This window comes from Rhynchophorus ferrugineus, unplaced genomic scaffold (assembly GCF_030347505.1).
Source record: "Rhynchophorus ferrugineus isolate W39M unplaced genomic scaffold, kcgeb_rfMv2 rfM5, whole genome shotgun sequence".
Taxonomy (NCBI): Eukaryota; Metazoa; Arthropoda; class Insecta; order Coleoptera; family Curculionidae; genus Rhynchophorus; species Rhynchophorus ferrugineus.
Genome location: NW_027472584.1, coordinates 8,982,727 through 9,009,531, shown reverse-complemented (window position 1 = coordinate 9,009,531; position 26,805 = coordinate 8,982,727). Strand labels below are relative to the sequence as shown.

Genomic DNA, 26,805 nt, shown 5'->3' with positions numbered 1-26,805 from the left:
TTACAGTTACCTATAGATCGGAGAAGTTTATTTTGAAATTCGACAGATGTCAACAACATTTTGGAATGTCTCCTGTTTGTTTTCAATATTTTCAGTTTAGAAATGTCAGGTATCAGGTGGAGTTATGTCGATGGTTAACACATCGGGGATTTTCTTGAACCATCGACGGCTTTACGTGTAATTTTAATTAATTTTCAACGTTATTTAATTCATCGAATTTTTCAATAAGTGTGTAAAGGCCAGGCGTGCTACATTTTCTCCAAATAACCGTAATGTTCTGATTTGCCAAGAAGAAAATTAATCTACTAGGAATGCACAGGAGGAAGAGAAAACATGTAAGTTTACTAATGAATATGAAAGTTAATATTGCTTTTTCCAAAGAATTTGAAATATATCTAGTTATATTACGTTTAAAAGTACTTTTAGAAATATTTATCATAATATTTCTTTCTTTGTATTTGTAATTTGCTCAACAAAACGAATCTATTTTAATTATTTATATATTGTATATATATTGAACATCTACTGTTTCGTATTTTTACATACAACAAACAAATATAAGTTCCATATAATGGTTACAAGTTTCTGTAAGGTGATTTAATTTTTATTTTGTGGGTTTTCTTGCTTGCGTTTAAGAACATTACCTATTAGTTAATACTGTGGGATGCTACACTTTTTAATGTGTTACATAAAGAGAAAATTATTGAAAGTGGATTTTAAGTAAAAAAAAATCGACTACTTTTGACCATTGGTAGGAATTTGTTAGATATAAATTATATGCATTTTCTTTAATTTTACTATGTATCTTATTAACCATTCTTACTTTTATATATATTAGATATTTATTAGTATATATGTAGTATGACTACGCACTCTAATGTGTATTATAAAATATGACTGTGTATTATAAAAGTATTGTTTATATGGTGATAAAAGTATTTTGATCTCAACAAATGTGTTTGTTTTGCTTTTTTATTTAATGTATATAACCAACGAAAAATTATACGTTTATTCAATGTATGAACTCATGCGGAATCAATGTATGACTTGCATTTTATGGATAACGTCTTTTATATTATTTTATAAATATCTACATAGATTAATACTAGGAGCTATGTTAAGCTGGAAAAGTTAACAATTAAAATAGCATTGACTTTACTTAAACATATTTTATTAATTAAATGATGAGCGAACCAAAAGCTCCTCTTCCATTATTAAACTGCTGTAGGTATAGGTGAGCTTATTAATTAAATTAAAAGTGATAGCTGTAGCCTTCATGGTGAGACATTAAAACATTAACAAATGGGCGGATATACGATGACTACATACTCATTATTTCATAAAATGTTATTATCGTTTATAATGTATATAAAACACGAAAAATCGTATATTTTACATCGATCCTAAATTTTAACAATTTCCTATTTTTGATATATGAATAATATATTTAGATTTAATTATAGATATATTGGATTTTTATCTCAAAAACTAAGTGTATCGATTGATTATTCTGTAAATGAAAATGTTGACCTTTCCTTTTATATATCCTCCTACACATTGATGATTTAAATGGCATCTATTTTATTTCATATATCTCTCCCACCAAAATACGTTCCCAATCTGAAATTTGTGTAGTGACGCACTATATTTAATTATTAAATATTCAAGAAATAATTGTAATCATAATTCGACCAAAGTTAATTTAAAATAATTTCTGTTTCGCTCGTTTATTGAAGGTAAAAATAGATGTCCAGGTGATGTGCTGTAAATTGGCTAAAAATAAATAAAATACTTGTATATAGTCATGACGATCATACAATAACAAGATAATATCGAATTTTTTCGGTTATTTTCGTTTTTTTTTTAATATCACTAGAAATATAACACTATTAATATATTCAAGTTACTGATTATAAACTGATTAGGATTGAGTTTAGCATATTCCACAACATGGATAACATTATTATGACATATTCAGTCTCCCGGAGAGTATGAGAATGATATATGGTTGAATTGACAATGGTATATTATTAGAATTTATAGTGAATCTTTTGTACAGTTATATATCCAGCTATTTTATTCAAGGGATAACTAGGTAGAAAAATATAAATAAAAATTATTAAATTTGTATAGTATTTATTTTGTTTATTATTTTTAGTAAAGTATTTAATAATATTAATTTTCATTACTCTACGAAAGGATGTCTTTTTGAGCCAAAGGCTTTAATAAGTTATAATAATTGCATATTATATGACTTTGAATGCATTGGAGTATACCGAAGCTAAGAATTAAGTAGATATTGAAACTATCAGTATCGGTAATTTGTGGTTAATACTAATAAATATTAATTACCAAATTAGTTAAGGACAAAATATATTATTTCATATGGTATTAATAATAATTGTATTCCACAATATTTAATTATCTAATACATTTACGACAAAAATTTAATTATTTTAATAGAGCGGTTTTCCATTTTACTTTATTAACGTCCATTAAATTAAGGACAAAGCCAGAAGTATATATATATATATATATATATATATATATATATATATATATAAATAGTATAAATGGCAATATAATATATATATCTGTATTATTTTATATGGTGTAAAATGTATTATATATGTTTCTTTTCTAGGCTTAAATGCTACCGATTTATTACGTTCGTTCAATTTGTTCAGTTCAATTAATCGTTTTTTAAAACTCAAAAGACGATTTTCCATGAAGTTTATTATCCCAAAAATTTTATTGTTTAATTTTATGCAAAATAATACATATGTATGAGTGGCATGAATATAGTTACAGTTAAATATCAGATACGATATGTTATGCCATCTATTGCAAATTATATAAAATGTTATGCATGATTGATATTAATGATGTTAATTATAAAAACAACTTTTTTGTGATCAGGTCATAAAATGTCTCTCCTGATCGTTGAGTAGAAAAATAAGTTACTTGTTTTTTGTTTATGATTATTATTAAAATAATAGTGATTAATTTAATCATGAAAAATAATCCAAAATTACGCAGAAAAGTATTCTTAATACTAATTCCAAAGGAAGTCCACTTTAACTGATTTAGTATTGTCTATAACAGTTATATTAGGTGTACCGGAAAGTACTTTTTGTGCATAAGCAATTGAAATTTTACGTTTTAGTTTGAAGCGTATTTTGCATATGGAGGTTTATTTTTATCGTTTTTTGTGTGCAATTGCACAATGTTTTAAAATAACAAAATGTCATGAATTAACTAATTAAGTTGTGTCATGAGTTAACGTCTACAACTTAAGTTTCACTGAAAAACTTCAGATGGTTTGTTGCTGATAATACAATGAAGCTAAGTAACATATAAGGTACTACTAAAAGTCGGCAGGCTAATCTTTTTATTGTTGTGATATCAAAATGAAACTATACGATTACTTGGACCAAATAATTTAATAAAAATTTCAGGTTTCGGGACTTTTACTTTGTATAATACAAATTATTTTAAAACAATAATTTTAAATAGTTGCTGATTCTTGTTAAAATACACGTCTGCATTCGCCAGAAAATACTAATTGATTGCAAATTTAGCTCTTAGATTAAAATTTTTGTTATTTTTTATAATATTAAATCGATTTCTAATAGTTATAAAATGTCGATTAATTTAAAATTAATAGTTATTTTTATTTTTTACTTAATAAAAAGGTATACAGGTAATTGATATTGGAATGATATTTTAAAAAACCATCACCACATGGAAATTGATTAAAGATGAACGAATTTTATTAAAATGATTTATAATTTTTTAAATTTATTCCATCTAACTTGGTGTAATAGAAAATGATTGAGATATAGTTAAGTTCGAATTATTTATAGAAGATTATGGGGATATTTTCCGTGGTTGATATCGATTCGGTGAAGATATTTTAAGCAGAAACAGAGGTCTTGGAACGTATTGTTATAGTGTATACACATCTAATAATGATGTGTATTTTCTGTGATTTACTGAACAATGATAAAACATATACTATGCGCCCCACTACGTTTCCGAATAATACGATGATTTATAAAAACGTTTTTCGTGGTTAAACAATGCTAGTATTACATTGTTATCGGTTGTTGCAATAGTGACAAAATTTGACAGCAAGTGTTCTATTCGAATTGTTTGAAGGCTCCGATAGATATTTGATTTCAAATTAATAATGTAATTGATAAATTACTTTCGGTGATTGTTGTTATTGCGTTTTATTTATAATTAATTAAATAAAACTATCACGGTGATTTTAATGGTTTTTCAGGTGAGTTTTTGTAAATTTTATTTGAATTTTCTTCTAATTAATTTTAAGACATATTTTTATGAAACCATCAATACTTTTTTTATTTTTTCGCTTTTCGTCTCTTAATTTTTCACATCTTTCTGGTAGCATTCAACATATGTTTTAGAGCAATGCGAATTAAACAACAAAGGTAAAATTTCGGGCAAATAGTATTTTGTTGATTCGGGCTTTACCATTTTTAAAGTTGCAAAAATATTTGTTGTTTGTACTACAGGAAAATTACATACAATACAAGTAAAATCTAATGACAGGGATTTGTACAAAATGAGCAATGTATGATAAATACAACGAGCAGGGTAAAAATTACGAATTAAGGACTTTCGAGTAGATTTTAACCGGCACCATTTCAGAATACTTTTGTTGTAATAGTGAGCGTGCTTTTTCTTGAGCTTTTTTAATGTAAACTCATGTATTGTGTTGATTATCAGTAAGGATTTCGTTCGATGTGTGCAACTCAGTAAGTTTTTGCTATATATTGGACTGTATCGACGTCGATGCAGATTTTGAAGAATTATATGTTGATACACTTGCCTACTTCCGCTAAATTCTTTGTCTCTGCGTTGAATTGAATAAAATTCAGTAAATAAAATCTATTCAGCTCAAAACCACAGATAAAATATATGGTGCTGATACTCTAACATATACTGTACAATATTGTTTGAAAATTAATTCGCTGTCTTTGTAAATAAAAATCAATAAAATATTTCGCTGTAAACAAGAAATGTGTATTTTCACAAATAATGTTAAAAAAATGGGTTGATGGGAAGTATTAACCCTTGTGTGACGCCCTAGACAAGTGAACGCCAACGCTGTTAAACGTGCCAAAGAGATTGCATTGTGGAAAATCGACTGGAGCAGTTTAATAAGATATTTGACGCGATTAAACTTTAACTTATTACTTTCGAAGTGCTCTCGAAGCTGCTTTGATTGTATATCGGCAAATTTGTTCGTCAGCAATTTAACTGAAAATCTTATAATTTTTTTTATTTGAAGTGTTATAGAAATTTTATATTCCCGTTGCTTACATTTAATTAACATTCAGTTATAAAGTTTAAATAACAATATATTACAGAGCAAAGAAATTATTGTTTACAATGCGTCTTAGATAATTATGGATTAATTAATCTAGAGTGCCTTTATTTTTATTAAACATGAAACTTACTAAACTCAGTAAAATATATTAGTAATTAATTTCGAAATATTATATTGTGCTGTAAGTCTCTATGACGCTTATCAAGCTATTCTTTAGCTTCGACGGTATTTTCTCAATTAAAAAATAATGTTTAATCAAAATACGAAATTATTTTTTATCCATTGTTTTAAAAATAACAAAAGTCTGAAAACTACTATAACTTGTAATCACTTAAAAACATTCTTTGGAGTCATTTAGGTGAGCATAATATTAGGTGTCGGCAAATTGGTACAATACATTTTCCCAACTTTCCGGCTATATGATGATACCATTTCGAAAGAACCATATTGGTTTCACAAGGTGCTATGTCTGGTCTGCACACTGGCTACGGCATAATTCCAAGCTGCAACTTCTTTTGCTATATTCTTCACAACTCTTGCAACGTGTGGCCCAGTGTACTCACGCGTTACTACTGCGTTACGCGTCTGTTACTCGGTACTGCTGGCCATTTTGGCATCAATACGTTGTTCAATTTGTTCACTAGATGTTGGTGGATATCTGCAGTAACAGTTTCATTCAGTCTTAGCAGCTTCCAATACACTAAACTTTGCTGATCTCACTAGATGCACATTAAGACTCTGACCATGAATATTTATCTTCGATGCCGATGTATCTCTCCTGGACTATTGATTGGTTCAATTCAGTTGATTTGTCAACTGCTATGCGATCTAAAAACTATTTGAGACTTTGAGCTGAATTTTCGTCCTATTCTTACAATTCATTGTCAAAGTCGAAAATTAGGATATGACGATGATATGATGAATATGATGAGGATATGATATGTACAGAAATATCAAAAAGCATCGAATTTAACAGTTATTTACATTGATTGATACTTCGGAGATTCCCCAATATATATCGCTGATCAAAATACATGCAAATATTTAATTATTAAATTAAATTGATATGGTAAGATTTAATGATAGTAATTGTAAATTCTCATAATATTTTATTTATAATATTCAATAAATCCGTATGCTTCAGATCACAATGTTAAACATGCAAAATATGCATATGCGTATAAATATGCAAAATATATAAACAGAAAATAACTGTACTTTGTCAGATAATATAAAAATATTTTGCTGCTAGATATTTTCAGTTTCAGTTGGTTTTCAGGCGACTATAATTTAAATTTTCAGTTTAAAACTGTCATTCAATTAATATGATTTGTTGACTTCGTTAGTTTCTATTCACTACATTTCTTTTAATTTCGAGGACGTTATAAAAGCGGTTAATTTTATTTCTGTCATAAATCATGTTTACTCAGGTTATTTTCATTGATTTTACAATCCATTTTGCAAATTGTTTTTGGCATTACGATTCTGTTTTAGTATTGTATTTGTAATTTCTATTAAAGTTCATTAGGATCATGTAAATTGTTCGAAATTACAAATCAGTTCGGCCAGTTTTTTGATCAAAATAAGCATTTATGAACGATTGGAATTTTTATTTTATGTTCTAAAATCATATGATATTAGTACCGTAACCGTGATAATAAAAAGTTTTTTCAATGCTTGATCAACGTATCAGCTTTAGTTTATAGCAATCTTTCAATACCTATCAAAGATGATTTCACTTTAAGTCACCATTGCCATATACAGGTAAATTGAAAAGTCCCCGGCCTGACACATAGATGGCGCTACTGGAATTAAATCCATATGTTTTTTAGTTAGCCATAACCCTCAAAAGATGTGTGTATAAATTTAACAGCTGTCGGATCATTGGTTTGTGAATTATAGCATTTTGAGTGAAACAACTTTTGTTATTGTGAAAAAAATGGATAAAAAGGAATTTCGCGTGTTGATAAAATATTGATTTTTGAAGGGAAAAAATACAGTTGAAGCAAAAACTTGGCTTGATGCCGAGTTTCCGGACACTGCCCCAGGAAAATCAACCATCAAGGATTAGTATGCTAAGTTTAGAGGTGGTGAAATGAGCACTGAAGACGGTGAACGCAGTGGGCGGCCAAAAAAAGGTTGTTATCGACAAATACATTAAAAATATCCACAAAATGATTTTGTATGACCGTAAATTGAAACCGAGTGAAACAGCAGACACTCTAAAGGTATCAACTGAACGTGTACATCAATTTATTCACGAATATTTGGGTATGATGTCCAATCGACAGTCATCCAAGTGGACTGTACACGATGAACCCGCTCCAAAGCGTTGGAAAACGCAACAGTTGGCTTGCAACGTTATGGCGTCTGTATTTTGGGATGCGCATGGAATGATTTTCATTAGCTACCTAAGAAAGTGCTGCTTTACCAAGGTAATCCACCGTGTCACAAGTCATCGAAAACGATGGCAAAAAACCATGAATTGGGCTTCGAATTGCTTCCTCATACACCGTATTCTGCGGATTTAGCCCCGACTATTTCCTGTTATCACATCTCAAAAGAATGCTCGCTGGGAAGAAATTTTCGTCGAATGAAGAGGTGATCGTCGAAACTGAGGCCTATTTTGAAGCAAAGGACAAATCGTACTAAAAAAATGGTATCGAAAAGTTGGAGGATCGCTATAATCAGTGTATCACCCTTGAACAGAATTATGTTGAATAAAAAAAACTAATTTTGGTAAAAAATGTGTTTTACTATGGTAGGCCAGGGACTTTTCAATTAACCTGTTATAGATAGTAAATAGAACAGGTAAAATAAATTTATTATGCAAATGGTGGTTACTCAACTCAAAAGTCGAGTAGAAAATGTATAGTATGTATATATGTAAGTACTGATACAATAGCAATACTTTGTTATTTAATGATAACTTGGATCTGTGTCCGATGAGCTAATACATTTAATAAAGTTGTTTTCGTTTTATAACACGTGTTTCTTTCAAGTTAGGCGTTGGTCTAGGTGCATGCCAATATATTTAACATCCTCTATCTAGGGGAGTTTACCAATTATTGACTCACTAGTGGGCATGTTCTTACACAAGGTAAAAGTTACATGGGTAGATTTTGTTTAATTTGCTTTAGTTCACTCACAATATTTTAATTATCTGTCGAGGTTATTTGATGATATTATTGGGTCTTCGTGCGATGCTAAGACTGCCATGTATATATATATTGCCATGTATATATATATATATATATATATATATATATATATATATATATATATATATATATATATATATATATACTGGTTTTTGTTGTCGGTAGATCAGCCACATTTTTAGTACTCCTGATATATTGTTTTATAGTAAAATGTCTATTTGTGAGATAAGATTTTAGCAAGTTGATGAGATTTAGGGAGAAGTTTCTATAATTTAACCTGCAACCCTTTATGCCACACTTTATCAAAGTCGTGATATATGCTCAGGAATGCAGCCGAACAATTAAGTCTAGATTTATTTTGTTCACCAGTTTATGCACGTGTTCTATTATTCTGTACTGATTACAAAACCCAAATTTATGTTCTGGAATAATATTGCTTTTTTCTATTATATTATTAAGCCTGTTTATATATAATAGCTCAAAAATGTTTTATCGGTAATAAATGTAATAAATGTAATAAATGTAATAATGCCGGTGGGAAGTGGTTTATCTTCTGGTTTTCTCCAGTTTAAGAATTATGATTATTTTAATTGCTTTCCAAATGCTAGGAAAATAATTCATTAATAATATTGCGTTAAATATGAATGCTATTAATTTTGTACCATTCTCTGATAGTTCTAAAATGTTCCCGGTTATTAAATCATATTTAGGAGCTTCTTTACAATTAATCTTTCTCATTATTATTTGTTTAACTTAATAAAATCTTTTGATATGGGGCTTTACATTTTTAACATAACTTACCCCTGGTGAGTTTTTCGATGGGTACAGACTTATGTGTACACCTATTACAAATAAAATTTGTTCAACATATCGTTTGTGGAGTTCAATATCAATTGATTTGATATGATCGCCAATATATAATGTTCTAATAATAGATAATTAATTTTTCGAACTCGTCGTTGATACATGCTGTGAAACCAATTTAATATTCTTTCCTTTTATTAAGTATTATTGAAATATATTAATGGTTACGATCGGCATGAAAACAGTTTTTATATTTGCCAAGCTTAGGGAACAAGGCAGAAACGCTTGGCAACTGGTAAATAACACAATATTTCAATATTCTCGTTTCTTAAAGATTTTCTCGTTCCGTGTAAACGTTTAAAATTTGATTTATGACGGTTTTATTTAAAGCCCTCGAGTTGACTAAAAATTTACATTCATTCCACACTAAAAATCGATAAAAATGGCAAACCGTATGATTGAAATCAGTTGAGCTCAATGGTTGCCCGGCAGGAACACTATTGTTTTATGTCAATTATGGTAACAGGAATAATTGCTATTGTTTTGTTTATTATCATAGTAACGATAAGAAAATCAGCATTTGCGTGTTTTGTAAATGATGTTGAAATACATATATAGTCTATTCAAAGTTTTTTTAGTAATGCGTCGTGGATATTTGTGACGTCGAAACATTACAATGTTGCCGCATCAATTCTGAGTTTTACTTCAGTTTGGCTTTGACACAAGAAAATTCTAATTTAAATAAAAGAATTAAACAAAAATGTTAAAATAATTTATTTTAACATTATAGCACATCTAATACATATATTATAGAAAGACTTAAAACTATAGTTAAGAACACAGGTATAATAGTTTGTAGGTTAGATTTATTTTGTTTACATTGAACTCTTTTCCACACCATCCATGAGGTAGAGTTTCTAGGCGCGTTTTTTATGCAGTGTTATCCCCCTGGAGGATTAATCCATCTAATTAATAATTGTATATCTGAGAAACGTATACAACTTTCATTCGAGAGCATATTAACTTTTTACGTTTAGGTCTTGTTTCCTTTGATGGTGTGTTTACTTGGCAAGTGGTCTTGGTATCACTGTATTTTTATTTCTTTTGCTACTACCTGTGTACACCATTTTTTGATAAAATTAATCACTGAATTCTATATAATGCATTTACCATATCTACAAAATAGTTAGTATTCATTTTTTCCTCATATGTTTTAACCTAATGCTTATGTTTAATTTTGAACAATTACAATCATATCTGTGCACGCAAATCAAATCTTTCACGCCCTACAATACCATTTTCTACAGTTATATTCAATTAATTATGTGCATAACTTTTGTTGTTTCCACTCTCATCACCCTGTCTCAGGAATTTCCAGCATTGCACAGCATTATCACATGTCCTGAAAGTTTCTTTCAGTCACTTTCACTTTACGACTCACTGTCCAATTCAATCACTAAACTGTTAATTTCTAACCTGTCTAAAACATGTTCACGATTCCACCATTTATCAATTACTTCCTTTGTATGTCTTATCAAGTTCATCCAAACTGAAGGTGTATGGTCGACAATGCTTCCTTCCACATATCCAAACAGCTTTTGATGGAATATCCTTATCAACTAGCAATATATCTGCAATTAACTATTAATAAATATAATGACCAACAAAACTCAATTGAATGCTATTGTAACTTTTTACCTTTTATTGTGGCTGTATAATTAGCTGTAGTTTTTAGATATTTGATAACATTTTTGTTCAATTATTTTATTTAGATTAGAATTTTGTTGTATGTCAAAGCCACTGAACTAAAACTCAAAGTTGATGCGGCAACATTGTAATGTTTCAACGTCACAAATATACACGACGCATTACTAAAAAAACTTTGAATAGACTATACAGTGATTATTATGTATGACCCATAAAAGAAACCATTTTTCTCTTGAACACTTTTCAATTAATTTAAATCATTTTTTTTAACTTTAATGCAGTAGTAAAATTGACATTTTCTTCAGGTATACATAATGGCGCCCTGATACTAAGCAAATCGAATATAAATTGTTTCCGAAAGAAAAAACGCCGTGCAGTGATTTTCGATTATTTACATTATTTATTCTTGGAAATACTAGTGTTATTTTTTAAATCTGTAAATTAATGACAGTTTGATATATTTGTCTCATAATGAATTGTTTTATATTCTGACAAATATTGACAATTATTGGATAAATGTTAAAATGTTGGGATTCAAATGTTACCAAATTTTTAAACATTTTTATTAATATACAAAAGAAAAACTAATTTGCGCCATGTATATGTTCTGTTATATTCGATTAAAATACAAAACTAAATAATAATCATAAAATCACAATTATTGTTATTAAAAGATATAGGAAAGGTAATTAAATAGCTACTATATATTCCAGACAGAAGGAACAGTATCTAAACTAGAAACCCTTAAAATCCAATAGTTAAATACGTTTCTATTGGGAAGCATTAATCAATTTGGTCAATTATTTGCAATATACATTGAAATTGATAACCGTCGTTTCAGATGCCCGAATAAACAATTCCTTAAGGTTTCGTATTACAATCTATTTCCTATCATCTATTATGAATCACTTTCATTAAAAGTAGAGCTGAATGTGTTTTGTAACATTAAATTAATGGCTATCAATTTACTCTTCGAATAATTTTCATTTACTCAAAAGCACTAGCAGGTTGTACATTATTCAAATATATTTTCAATAATGTTTGCTTTTTTGTTTAAAAATTTGATATCAAAAATAATTATTTATCGAAATATATTTTTTAATATATTCGAAAAGTATTATATGGTTCCACATGAGTTTAGACCTATAAATAACTGTTATTTGAGGTTGCCTTTATTTGTTCTTTTATCTCCGTTACGCAGGACAAAAAAATCGGTGGGTACCAATTTAGGGACTGCTCGGTGGATGAACTGTTTGTTTATGTTTTTAACATATTTTTTATTTTGTTGGCTGTGAAAAGAATACTTTATGTTATCTAACTGCTTATGCAATATAGGTTGTATGGTGGTCTTCGAATTTTCAATTTCAATTCAAAAGATTACAATAATAATCTGACTTTAGTTAATAATAAAATTTCAAAAAAAAACTGATACATAAACACTTTCTGTTATACCTATTTAAATTATATTAAAATCAATTACAACATCAGTATAAAATATTTAATTATTTATTTCTCATAATCATGTTAAATATACAATGTTTTCCTATAAACGTTGTAGCAGTTTCAATAAATGATTTATAAATAGTTGTAATATAAATATTTAACTTAATTGTAAATGAATGACTAGTAGGGGATATGTTTAATCTGAATAAGCAAAACTAACAAATATTTACAGTCTGTAAAACAATGATTTCTTGAGGTAATCAATAGATACCTTAAAAACAAAAGCATTACAAACGAATTCTAGGAAAAATTTTTAACTTTTCGAATTATATTTCTTCCAATGCTGTTGTAACACCAATTTATATGTATTGCTGTAATATATGTATTGCAACACCAATTTGAATCGATGGTGGTTTGATGTAAGCTTCTAATTCTTCTTTTTCTTGCTTTGTTGATCATCAATTATATGAAAAGTTTTAAAAAAGAGACATGGCGTTCAATATGAAGGCAGAATTCCCTTGACTGGTTCGCATTACAGAGCCATATAGAATTCATGAAAAAAAGATCAAAGTATTGACAAATAACGGGTTGCCAGCTATTATAAATCACAACGGGGTCCAGTTAGAGTAACTACGCTAGTTCAAGTGCTTGGGATCAGTATACAGGAAAAGGAAGTGGAATCTACCGCTGAAGTAATAAGCGAAGTTTTTGCTTCTCTAAGATGGTACGTGTGGAAGAAAAGAAATATAACAATCGAGACAAAAATCCGTTTCTTTCGAACGCTTATCTTGCCAATTCTTTTTTATGCCTCCGAGACTTGAACACTGTTACATTATGAGATCTGTAAGCTTAACGCCTTTCAAATGAGTAATAAATTCGGAGGTGCAAATTACAATGATTAAACGTGTCATAATAAGTTCTAATAATTATATAAAATCCTCAAAATTAATTCACAATCCTTTCACAATCCTTTCACAATCAAACAGCACAATTAACTATATATTTTAAAATAATTAACAGTTTCAATGTGAATTGTCAATTATTGACAGTTAATTATAATATATAATATATAATAACAAAGTAATATTTAAACAAACTAAATATAATTTAAATTATATTCTTATTCCAATTTTGTTTTTTACTATAAACTTAAAATTTTTTCTATAGTTAAAATTTATAGTATCAAAATTAATTGTATTTTATAATATAATTAGTAGCTTGCTGTTCATTATTACGTTACTGATAATTGACTGGTTATCAAGAATGCCCAATTAACTATAGAAAGTTTTATATTCTATAAGGTATTGTTTATTATTATGCTTAAACATTATAACAATAATGAAATTAATATTCCGGTATTTTATAAATAATTTTGAAAGGCATATAAATTAATTTAATAACTAGTTGGTAATATAATTTGCATTATTGTATAACCGGTGCCAAATCTTTTTTTAAACTTATGTATTCAAATTGATTTTATATTATTGATTTATAATTATTATTATTGGGTTGACTGGAGAATATTTTTGGTGTTAATATATAATAATTATATTTGTAGCTTAACCAACCACCAGTTCGTAAAAAAACCTCAAAATAATGTCTTGCTGATGACAGTCATAAACTGTATCATTTCAACGTCGACATTATATGTTTAAGTATTGATGTTAATGTTATTTGTAAATTATATTTTTAACAAACATGAGCAAACTTTGTTGTTTCGCCATAGACATCTCTAGATTCTCATTTCGATTTTATCACGGCTAGTTAACAATACTTCAAGACATCCTGGAATATTTGCTGAGTCTTAAGAATATTTCTAGTACATCCTCGGAATTATATATTCAATGGCGTCAATACATTGTCATGGTTAGTCTTATCAAGATTACACACTCCATGCTTTATTTTTTCATTGTTGGTAAAACTTTTTCTGCATTGCTTTCGCATCACTTAAACGTTGAAATTAGTTGAAATAATATTCGTTTTGTTTATTAATTCTTTTTAATTTTTAGAATAATTAAACCTTTTTTAAAAGTGTTCTAAAAATAATAGTGATGAAGTTTTGTTCTTTTTTATGGAATGTTAAATGATGTATTACATTCATGCCCCCGTTTTTTATATCGTTAAGTCTAGATACCTGTTGATTATTAAGTATTTTAGCCGCAATAGTTATGAAATGGAACTCCTAGGCGATCTAGGCATTTAACTCATCACATCATTCAATCTTTTTCACAAATTTTCATTTTATACCCTGTATGGAATGGTTTCCCAAGTTTTGGTAACTCCAAATTCCAATAGTAAACAGCGGAGAAACTGAACTACTGCAATCAGCCTTTAGTGGCCATGCAACTGCAAGTTACTGTTCTAATTTAAGTAGACTATGTTAGTTCCCAGCAATTTCAGTCCGCTTTTGATGGCCTTACACCTTAAACTGCGATGCTTGCGACATGAATTCAATAACTAGGAGTGTTTTTCAAAGCTTGAATGTTTTCTAATTGGAATAGTTTATAGCTAGTGGTCTTTGAGCACCTTCAATCCACCTTTTCCGAACTCCACTTAACTACACTAAGGAATGCTTCGCGTAACTGCGGAACTATTCAACGACAACCTGTCTTATTTTATTGCTAATTAATTTTATTCTAGTTAAATGAATAACTTCAAAAGAGTCGACCAACTGGGCCAGTTATGATATGTGGAGGGTTTATCTCCGCCTCACTAACACATGGTCTTATTTCATGATTTTCTTTTGAATACACAGTCTTTATATGAATATTTAACTATAATAATTATATAATTTTTAAAAAATATTTTGAATTCGTATTATAAGAAAAAGTAGTTATTTGATTGATGTTATATTAATTGTTTTGTTTTTTTTTTCAGGTGCTATAAGAAAAGGTATGCAATATAATGACCACTGGGCGAAACCAGATATGGCGTCGTCGAAATGGGACAACTTTTTGGATCCGAGCTGGTTTGATTCTATTCATAGTAATATTCATATGGGTGCAGGTGAGCTTTGTGGACTTTGGAGGTTCGGTACCTCCTTACTCCGATATCAACGATTCACAAGCAGCAATACTTAGCATGGTACCAGTAGTCTTACATAAATTTCTCGCACCGAAGCCTAAAAACATTACAAACCTAGGTCTAAACGGTAGTTTAAATAATTTAGGATATTACAAGACTTCTCTAAATATATCTGATATTAAACGAAACATAGCTCAATATAATATCCAACAAACGGTTTACAACGAAGACATATTTGGCCCTTTGCAAAACGATTCAATAGTCATTGTAATACAAGTAAGATTAGTTCGGATTTTAGTCTGTTATTTAATTACATTTTAATTGATACAATTTTTAGATACACGACAGGATTACGTATTTACGTCATCTAATTGTAAGTCTTGCTCAGGCCCGTGATATATCTCAAGCACTACTGGTGTTCTCTCACGACTATTATGACGAAGAAATTAACAGTTTAGTACAAAGTGTGGATTTTTGCAAGGTTATTCAAATATTTTATCCGTATTCCATTCAAACGCACCCACATGAGTTTCCTGGTGAAGATCCTGGAGATTGCCCGAGGGATATAAAAAAGGACAAGTAAGTATTCATTTAAATCAATCTTTTCATACTAAAATGGTATCTGATTCTCTTTTGTGTTCATATATTCTTATAATTATTATGACTATTAATGATTCGAAGTAGAAGTACTGTAGCAGCTTACTATACTATAAATACTAGGAATATTCTATAAAAGTAACAGTTTTTATATTGCTAAAGATATGAAACTTACTTCACATTAGTTTTGCAGGAATTAGTTGTGTCCTATTAGAAAGTAATCATCCCTAATTTTCTATTTCAAACCAGTTAATCCCTATAAATCATTAGACAATGACAAATAATTACTATGGTGATTTTTTATTATGTATAATATCCGGTGATGGATAATAAAACTGGTTGCATAATTAATTAAATAAACCATTATGTGCTTACCTGTATTTTGATTAGCAATATCCATTGGTGAAAATGTCAAGTATTAATCGCAATACTAAATAATTGTTAAACAACCGAACCTAACTGTTAAATTCAATGGTTTTGATATTTCTTTACCTAAAGTAACAGTTTTTCCTTTAGTGTTATTGAGTTACTCCGTGTATCCAAACGCTAAACATGAAATATCCAAAATTGTATTTTCGATATTCATTACTATTGTTGTTTGATTTGAAGAAATCTACCGTCGAACACCATAAAATACTTTTAGAATGGTCTCAATTGTCTATTTTGTTTTCAACGATGTAAAAGTGTTGTTTTAGGAAAAACGATCAAAGACTTTTTGGATAAAAACTCAACATAAATTCTCAAGGAACTTTTAAACAGTTAACCAGTTGAGGAATCAATTGTTGTTGCAACAACAAAGATAGGGAAAATTGGATAGGATGGACAAGAAGTAATTGGTTGTAAACACTACACGCTGATACACTGTTGCAGCTCGGATGGGAATGGGATGGTTCTGTCTCACCTAGTGTACTTACCAGAAATACTGAAAAAGTGCTAAAATCAGTCGATGATAGATAGCTGCCAATTTAAGATCGTTAATTTGACACGGTATCGCCATGTTACCAGAGAAAGGTGGGAAAAAGTTGAACAAAATTATGGAAACAGTAAATGTCATTCTAAAGTGAAAAATTATCAGAATACATACAAGCACCTAATAACAAACAAAAAATAAATTAACGATAAGAAAAACAACTGTTACAAATTTATATTTTGCAACACAAATTATCTTGAGAATATCCACTATTTGTTCAATTAAATTATTCAAAATAGTTATATGTGCAGTTGATGGATGTTTGTTATCATATAACCTCCATTCCAAAGGAAATAAATACTGTTCTTACGTATTACATAATTAATTTTAATAACCTTTGTTCAAAATATAACCAAGACAGATGTTGGTGCTGTTCTCTAATTTTAATGGAAAATATATCACAAATATTTGATTAACTGACAAGCCAGATACCTTTTATTAAAATACCATTTTGAAAATTAATTATAGTAACATAAAATGATTTAAATAACTGTAGCCTGTGGAATAACGTACCCAAAATGTTATTTCACAGTAAGAAATACGATTCAGATTTTACGTTTCAACAGGGGATCCCTCCTGACTCGTTCGATTTTCTACATGAGATGCTTTCACTTGTTCTTTAATTTTAATATTCGCTGTACGAAATTAAATAAAAAATAAAAAAATTAATATAAATTCAAGGAAGGGAGAACAGCGAAACTCATCAAAATTTTTACCATTTATTATCTGAATAGAATATATACTGGGTCTGTCGGTTAATTTTAAGGGTTTTACAATAAATGGCTTAACTTCAACTATATCAAGGTGATTATATGTGATTAGAATTTACTTTTTATTACGTATTATTTTAAAACAGAAATAATTAATAATATAATATCTTTTGAAGAAAACTGTATTTTTCCTTAATTGTAATGTTATTAATTCTTTCCTTAATTTTCCCCTATTTCTTTAATTTGAAAAGTGAAATTGAAAGACTTAATTCTCCTGGAATTTTGCGGCGAATAAACGGGTTTACGGCTTTCAATATTTTAGATATATTAGATTGTTTACAAAGACTAAAAAAAGATGAGGAAGTGAAGGCTAAAACTTCAAGGAAATTATCATGGATGATCGATTACAATTGAATTGAAATGAAAATACTATGAAATGAAAATTTTAAAAAAGAGAAACGAAACTAAATCAAATTAGCAAAGGACATGATCAACTGACACAATACAAAAATTAGGGATTTGTTGCCGACTGGAATTTATACATTTAATCAATAAATAAAACAATAAATGAAAAAAAAAAATCAATAAAACTTGGAGTCTCCAAAATGAATAATTTAATGTTATTACTTAATTATTTTTATTTAAACATAAAAGTTTAAAAATGTTCTACCAAATTCTTCAGTATTTAAAAGTTAAATATCTTGAACATCTTTTATCTGGATACATTAAAAGTCCTATTGCACCAGAAAAAGTTCCTAATTGAGTAAGACAATTATAAACATTAAAATTACCCTCGTATTAATTTTCCCTTCTTATTTTTGGGAATTCGTATTAAAGGGAATCTGATGATTTATGTACATTCAACAAATTCAAGTTTAAATCAAACAACTTTGAGACCTTTGATACTGAAAGTTAATTATCTTGGGCGGTTTATTTATTTGATCATATTAAAAGTCCTTTAATAATCGAATAAGACCATTTTAATCGTTAACATACTTTCTTTGAAGGATTACTGATTGTTTATTTACCATGTGTAATTATAAAATAATGTATTTTTTTAATAAATAGGGCTTTGCATTTGAAGTGCAATAACGCACTGTACCCGGATTTATATGGCCACTACAGAGAAGCTAAATTCACTCAAACTAAACACCACTGGTGGTGGAAAGTCAACCGTGTTTTCAATCAGCTAGAAGTAACAAGAAATCATACAGGGTTGGTGCTATTTTTGGAGGAAGATCATTACGTTGCCGAAGATTTTATTCATATACTCAAATTAATGGAGAGAACTTGTAAGGATGCTTGTCGACATTGCAATATATTATCATTAGGAACTTATCTAAAAACTTACAATTATTACGGCGATTCGAAAAAGGTAAGGTCAGATATCAATATAGTTCAATAATTAGTTCAAACATTAATCAAAACATCAATATGTCTAACACTTCTGTCCAGCATCATCATACTTAATTGTAAGAATAAACGATACAGAGCTAAACATCATATATTTAAAACAAATTCCTTTTTCAATCTGAAGGAAGTTTCAGTTTATTTAAAATAAGTTGTTCCATTGAAACGTTTCCTCTGAATGTAAATCTACTTCATTGGCTAAATTACAGAATAATACCCTGTTGATTCATTAAATGTGTTATTTATGTTATGAACGATGAACTCAATGAAAGTTAAAGTAGTCTTGTTATAAACACAATTTATTAAATGGAGGCTTTTAAGGAAATTGAATTTGAAAGAGCGTCGAGGGTAAAATAACCCTAAAAACATCTATGCATCTGTGTCGTCTATACTTATTTTTAATGTGTAATATTTTGTTCCCCATTTTTAACCATATTTTTTATATATATTCTTTTCTATCATAAATGTGCTAGAATATTTGTATATACTAGATATGCATAGTGCATAATTTCTTTAGTTCTCTATATATTTACTTTTAATTACAAACCAAAGGTGACGGGCAAAAATATGGTTGAATAAATGTTTTAAAAAAATGTTGGGTGTAATATGCTTGTTTGTAAAGAAAATTAAAAGCACAATACATGAATTTACAGAAAGAGGCTTTACGCGCAAAACAGCAGTCGAAAAAAAATATAGCAGAAGTTCAGCCATCTTGGACATTTCAGGTGTTACCCTCGTTGTATCAGCACCCGCAAAAGGTAGCTTTCTGCTTGCGCATCATTTTGCTTATTGTTTTATTGTATATATTTAATTTCTATAAGTTCCAAAATGTTCATTGCTTTTTTTGTAATCGAGCAGTCAGATACTACTGGTCTTTTTTTAATCATTCTGTATTTGTCTGCATGTTTTCCTTTTGTTTGATGAAAAATAAACCTTCAAAAACAAGGACATCCAGGGGAATGCTTTGTCGTTGTTTGGAAATGTTTTGTAAGTATATTTTAATAAATATAAATATACTACATACACAGACGTCGATTTCCCATATAAAATATATCGATAGATTTATTTTGATTTGCAGGTGGTTAGAACATTCCATATTACAAACAACTAGTAATGTCAATGTGCGGTTTTTATTCATTTTTTACATTACTAGTTGCATGTTTTGTGTGTGTATTTTATCAAGTTAAAAAAGCATCTTTAAACAGGTTATATTTCTTGCGTGCAAGAGCTATTGCATAATCATAATAATCAATACCCGACAGTAAAAATAAATGTGTCATGTATTTGAAACCTTGTAACTCATGCATGAAAATCAACCTAACCTTGTTCTCGTGTTTTTCTTCCTCTATTAATGGTTTTCACAATAACGCCACTAACAAATTCCTAAAATTCGCTTTTTTTTAATTAAACATGTTCTGTAAAACAGAAAGCTTGATTGTATAAAACTAACAGGAAGAGGAATGAAGCCTGATTGAATTTTCTTCTAACTATTGTAACACAATATAATGTATGTACATTATCGATTAAAAGTAAATAATTAGACTGTTGCTCAGTGGATATCCGCTTATCCATTAATATCCATATATAGATACTTTAGTTTGTATAATAATGGGTAATGTAAGGCTATACTTTCAGAAAGTTATCATAAGCAAAACTAGTATTATCTTTCCTTATTTTAACCGTTTATCAAAACAATAACAAATTATAAATTTAATAATCTGAAGTAAAATATTTTTGCATTAATAATATGTAAAATTCCAAATTGGGATAAAAAATTAACAAATGTTTTTATGCAAATATTTTGTTCATTCATTTTCTTTTATCAGTTTTGAAAACATTCTGGAATAATAGTATAATAATTTGATAAATGATCTAAACAAAAAAGGTTTATACATATTAACTATAAAACAATTGTTATTAATTTAAATGCAATAAAAAAATAATTTTGAGAACAAAAATAAACGAAAATTAAACACATTTCAAAACAGATCTATTGATACGCAAATCGTTTGGCAATATATTTTCACTGTATATAGATGTATTAAACATAGGTATACCGACGTATAAGACATATATTTAGTTTTTATAGTGTTTTCTCTCTCTATCTTCATGCAGGATTAATATTATTTCTTAAAAATTTGACGTATTTTACATTTTTTCATTTGATTTGGAACATTTTCAGAATAAATTAAAGCAAATGGGACAATGGGTGTGCCAGGCTTTACATATTTAATCAATGAACTGATACACATTTTACAATATCTAATTAAGTACAGTCATCAAATCACTAAAGCTATCTGTAGGTAGATTATATTAAATTGCATATTGATGTGATTATTAATCTATTTCTTATTTTTTGTGAAACTAATTTTATCTAAATGTTAAATAACTGCTATACAATTGTTTACTTTTTTTGCCATTTAATAATTTCTGAAGGAATACACTATGATTTCAATAAATTCTTTAGCGTAAAATTATCAGATATATAATGTACATTTATTCACAAGTTTTTTAAACATATATCTAAAGTATACACAAAAATAAACAATTTAAAATCTATCTTATTGTTTTTCAGGTGGAAATAACACCATGGATAAGCAGTAAGCATAATATGGGGATGGCATTTAATCGATCAACTTGGAACGAGATTGTGAAATGTGCAGCTTATTTTTGCAAATATGATGATTATAATTGGGATTGGTCTTTACAGCATATCTCACAAAATTGCTTGAAACAAAAACTTCATGCTATGGTAGCTAGAGGCCCTAGGGTATTTCACATTGGCGAATGGTAATGCTTATTTAAATTTAATTTTATAATTTTTTTAGTATTAAATTTTGAAACTTTTACATTATATTATACTTATATTTCATAAAGTGCACTTTTAATAATTTTAATGTATAGACACTTTTAATTAATACTTTTTTCCTTTGCAGTGGTGTGCATCATAAAAAAAATAATTGTGGTTCCACAGCAGTTATATCAAAAGTCCAGCAGGTTTTAAAATCAGCCAAGAGGCATTTATATCCAGACTATTTAATTTTAAATTTGGCCACTGTCTTGAAGAAAAATAAACTGAGGAAAGGAAATGGTGGATGGGGTGATTACAGAGATCATAAATTATGCATGAGTATGACTATAAGATGAAGCTGTGCCATCTCTGCCCGTGTGTGTAGTTTTTCATGGTTTCTTTTTTTTTGACGGGGACATTTAATATTGTGGCATTCGTTGTTGTAACAATGGTATTACATTGTGTATTATTCAGAGCACAAAATATGCTACGTTTTTAACAATGTACACATTGTGCTACTTTTTAATAGTCATTTTAAAATAGACATTGGATTATATATTTTATCAACCAACTTTTATAAATCTGTTTTAATCATAAATTATTCATCATTAATATTTTTAAAATATAGAGTTATATAATGGTATATTTGTATCTAGTGATGTGAATTTTAAAGAAACTTTACTGTGTATATTTGTCATAAATTTAAAAATCTATAATTACATATCTCTTCTTTTATTGATCTGAGATTAGTATAATCAATATATATTTTAGCATTTGGCCAATGTCTATTTTAGAATATTCTTGGATAATGACCTTTCACTCTTTTTATTTTATTTAACTGAAGACAATAACGTAACTTTTCTTTTTTATTTAAGAAATATGTACATTCCAAGTTTCTCTAATCTTTTGATGCTGTTCTACATGCATTAGAATATAGAATTTGGGACCTTACAACTTCTAATATGCAACTTATTATATATAAGATTTTATAATCATTATTTTATTTGCTGATATTCCTTTCAATTTTACTGTCTACAGAAATTTGAAAAAAACTTCGCAGTAACACGGTATTATTCGTGATATTTTCAATGTTGATATTTCTATTTCCCGATAAGACATAGGAATTAATAAGTTTTAATATGTATTTATCTTAATATCTCTATCAGTTCTTCCTTATTCCAAACAAGGAGCCATGCAATCTTTTAAATCATAACTGGATAATCCATTAAAAGCAATTACTGTTAGTAGACAATCATTGTTTTTAAGTGAAAATGAAACTAAATATTTCATTTAATCATTAAATGTTGAAGGAAAGCTTATATTTTATTTATATGTAAGATTGTTTGATTGACCAGTTATGAGTTTATAATGTTCAACTTGTACATTTATTTGATACCGCTATAAAGGCTTCTGAGAGATTTGTCTGATGTTGAAATTTCATTAAAAAAATGTGATAATTCTGAATTTGGAATCTCAGGAATAACTATTGTTTTTGCTGCTTCATGATTAATAATAATTAATATATTAAATGTAATTAACATCAGACAACTCTCTAAATTAAAAGCTTATATGACAAGGAATTGTAGAAATAAGTAGACAGAATCTGAATATTTTAATGTACTATATACGTTTTTTTAAGTGATCTAGTCAATATTTTTAACGATACATTTTTAAGTACTAGAGTTGTGGCCTACTTTTGATTGTAATTTGTTAGTATTATTTTCTTAATATAAGTAAATGTTTTTTATAACGAGAATCCAAAATGGTTTGCTTAGATATATTTACAATTGATATTCTTCAGCTAATGGTTATTGTACAATCAATAGTAGTTCATTAATTTAGTAAATCATTCGAATCATTTGTTTTAAAATATATTCTATTTATATTGTTCCTTTAAAACATAAAGAATCTGAAATTTGTAAGTAGCTTAAATTATTTTTAGGCCTAACACGTAGTCACCATTTTCTAGTCTCTTGTTAAAATTTTATCATTTGTTTTTGTCTTGTTTTTTGTTTTGTTAATATGTGATACTTTTTATTGTTTATGATGTAATTTTTAATTCATTTAAGTGGCCATATCGCTATATCAATATATATATATATATATATATATATATATATATATATATATATATATATATATATATATATGTTTTTGTTTAATTTTATTTATATTTTTTAATATAATTTGTATTAAACTCTCTTCTTCAGTTTATAATACATTTACATCTGTATCATTTTTTACTTGTTGTGTTTATAATATATGTAATATATAGATATATATATATAAATATGTTTTACTTTTCATCCTCGATTAAAATGCTGATAAACCAAAGAATTAGTAAATTATGTTACTACTAAATGTTTTCAACACAAATCAATTATGTCAACAACCAAGGCATTGTTTTTAATTGTAAAATTAGCACCTTTTTTTGTTATTGTATTAGTCACCATAACTTTGAACTAAACAAATAGAAGTATATAAAACAACCTATATTATGTTTTATTAAAAAGTATTTCTCCCATTACATATTCCATATAGATTAGAGCTAACTTTTGCTGATTAGTTTATAGCTTTCATAATGTACTATTGTTTGGTTATATTAAGTTTATTACCTATTGTTTCACTCAATATTTCTATGCACTAACTATTGCATTTTCTTAAAATGCTAATTGAAATAAAATAACTGCAGCTCTCTATATTAATAATAATTAACTCACATAAAAAGCTTAAACTTTTATTATAATAGAATTCCCAAAATTCATAAAAAATCACAATTAAAACATATAATTCTGTTACTAGTTTAACTAGAAAGAATTTTCTAAATGCATTGAATGAGGTGATAATTTACTCTCCCAATTGTTTATACAGAATTGGAACATAGTCATCATATTCTGCTTGGTAGAAATTACCAGCAATAGGTTGGCCCAAGTTATATTTTTCAGCGAATTTTCGGATGGAAAAGCATCCACGATTATCTCCAGAACTAAAATAGTAATCTTTAATAAATACTAATTCTAAATTTAGTAGTGTTGGCTTACGTTCTGGGTAAACGAGGTTCATTAAAACTTAACTTCTCATTTTGCTTATAAACCAGAAATACATATCTGTGAAGGCCAGTATTTGGTGGTGGTCCAGATCCAATATAGTCAGATAAAACTTCACCTTGGGAAATATTAGTACCAGGAATGTTTCCAACCAACCAATGATGCCATTCACGATAAGTTGGCTGTTTGCGAGATGGTGCATCTGGATCTAGAATTATTCAATGGATTATTTAATTATACAAACTTTAATGTAGTATTGACATATAATAATACTGCAATGATAAAATTTGTACCTGATTTTAAGATGTTTTACGTTACCTGTCATACAAAGTGTATAATAGTCATTAGTATTAGCTGGCCAGTTAACGTTGGGTTGATCCTTAACCTGAGTTGGAGTCAATTCGTTTCCTTGATCTACCTTAACTCCACTTGGATAATTAACCTAAAACCAAATGGAAATAATTATAAAATTATAATTTGTTATTGTTATTTGTAACTTGCCTCGACAACTCCTTGTGGAGCTACATCAATAACATCTGGAACGACTCCGTGCTTCTCCATGCCTCTAGCAACTGTGGAGAAAAAATGTGAAGTAAAGACCGGTCGTCGAAGAGCAAACATTCTAGAAATTTGTTTTGTGGGGAAACAAATAAAGAAAAGTATCTGTATGTATTTGCAGATGTTGGTACTAAAATAAATTTGAAAAAAAAGTGTTTGTTCTTAAATACATACCTTATCTGATGTAAAAATTGTTAAATTGTTGGAAGACGATTAAGATTTCCTTAATTGAGTATTGTGATTGTGTTTTTACATAATTCTAATCTATGAATGCTAGTGACCTCTGATTGCTATAATTGAAAATATCATATTTTATATCTGAAGCTTTGTATTTTATAGAATAGATGGCACAATTTTTTTTCTTAAGAAATGGCGAATGTGCAGGATTTCATTCATTTTAAATATTTTTTATTTTATCGTAATAGATATTGTTTAACTATTTTTTTAGATTTTTTTATTACAAATTGTTTTACTGGTATAAAATATATGTAAGTTTAATATTCATATATATTGTTAATAATTATATAAAATTTTTTTAATATTTTTATATACCACCTTTGCAATGTGGACATTTTAAAATATTTTTTTAATACCAGTTTCTATTAATATTGTTAAGATCATCAATATGATGTTTCCCGTTCATTCACAAAAATCCACACCTACACATAACATCTATAATGGTCTTAAAATTTTTGATATTAGATTGGAGCTGCTCAAAGGCTTTTGCTTTTGAGTGGTTGCGTGGGCATAGTATTAATTATTAGATGTTAAGAAATTAATAAAAATAAATTAATAAAATATTTAAACAAAAAAGCAGCTTTAAATTTTTGAATATAAAAAGTTAAAATTTTAATGCATTTTTTTACACTTTCTGAAATGCATCGTGGATGTGTCTGTCATATTTTTGTCGATCATAAAAATCAAATTGCCTGCTTTCTATTTCTAATTTGAAATCCACATTGAGACGTTTATTATCGAATTTTCTTGTTCTCGTATTAACAACTTCTATACTGGTATATATTGTTTTACAATATTTTGATTTGAACATTTACAATTATGGAAGGGCAATGGATGATGAACATTTATTTTATTGCATCATTAAAACGTAATACAAATAGAATATATTTCTGATTTTTTTTCGAATATAGAAGAATTTTTAGATAATTTTTTTTTCAACAATGCAATGGATTAAAATAATACTTGGTGGTTAAATATTATATGCTA

At 27.9% G+C, this 26,805-nt stretch overlaps 2 protein-coding genes across 5 annotated transcripts; one reads left to right on the top strand and one right to left on the bottom strand.

Annotated features, from left to right (window-relative positions):
* Window positions 1–93: 93 nt before the first annotated feature.
* Mgat2 (alpha-1,6-mannosyl-glycoprotein 2-beta-N-acetylglucosaminyltransferase) lies at window positions 94–24,266 on the top strand. 3 transcript variants are annotated; one of them, XM_076406268.1, is made up of 7 exons: window positions 94–335; window positions 15,352–15,774; window positions 15,836–16,077; window positions 18,844–19,150; window positions 19,839–19,943; window positions 21,761–21,975; window positions 22,122–24,266. In XM_076406268.1, the coding sequence occupies exons 2-7, from the start codon at window positions 15,379–15,381 to the stop codon at window positions 22,330–22,332; spliced, it is 1,476 nt and encodes a 491-aa protein (XP_076262383.1). In that variant the 5' UTR covers window positions 94–335; window positions 15,352–15,378; the 3' UTR covers window positions 22,333–24,266. The 3 variants fall into 3 exon arrangements, with proteins under 3 accessions (XP_076262383.1, XP_076262385.1, XP_076262384.1); XM_076406269.1 differs by lacking the exon at window positions 94–335 and adding an exon at window positions 4,153–4,288; XM_076406270.1 differs by lacking the exon at window positions 19,839–19,943.
* Window positions 24,267–24,699: 433 nt separating this feature from the next.
* On the bottom strand, window positions 24,700–25,873 carry LOC143197666 (protein D3). 2 transcript variants are annotated; one of them, XM_076406272.1, is made up of 5 exons: window positions 25,756–25,873; window positions 25,525–25,595; window positions 25,342–25,465; window positions 25,018–25,231; window positions 24,700–24,962 (listed from the first exon to the last, which is right to left on the bottom strand). In XM_076406272.1, the coding sequence occupies exons 2-5, from the start codon at window positions 25,582–25,584 to the stop codon at window positions 24,824–24,826; spliced, it is 537 nt and encodes a 178-aa protein (XP_076262387.1). In that variant the 5' UTR covers window positions 25,585–25,595; window positions 25,756–25,873; the 3' UTR covers window positions 24,700–24,823. The 2 variants fall into 2 exon arrangements, with proteins under 2 accessions (XP_076262387.1, XP_076262386.1); XM_076406271.1 differs by having other exon boundaries at window positions 25,525–25,645; window positions 25,756–25,869.
* Window positions 25,874–26,805: the final 932 nt, after the last annotated feature.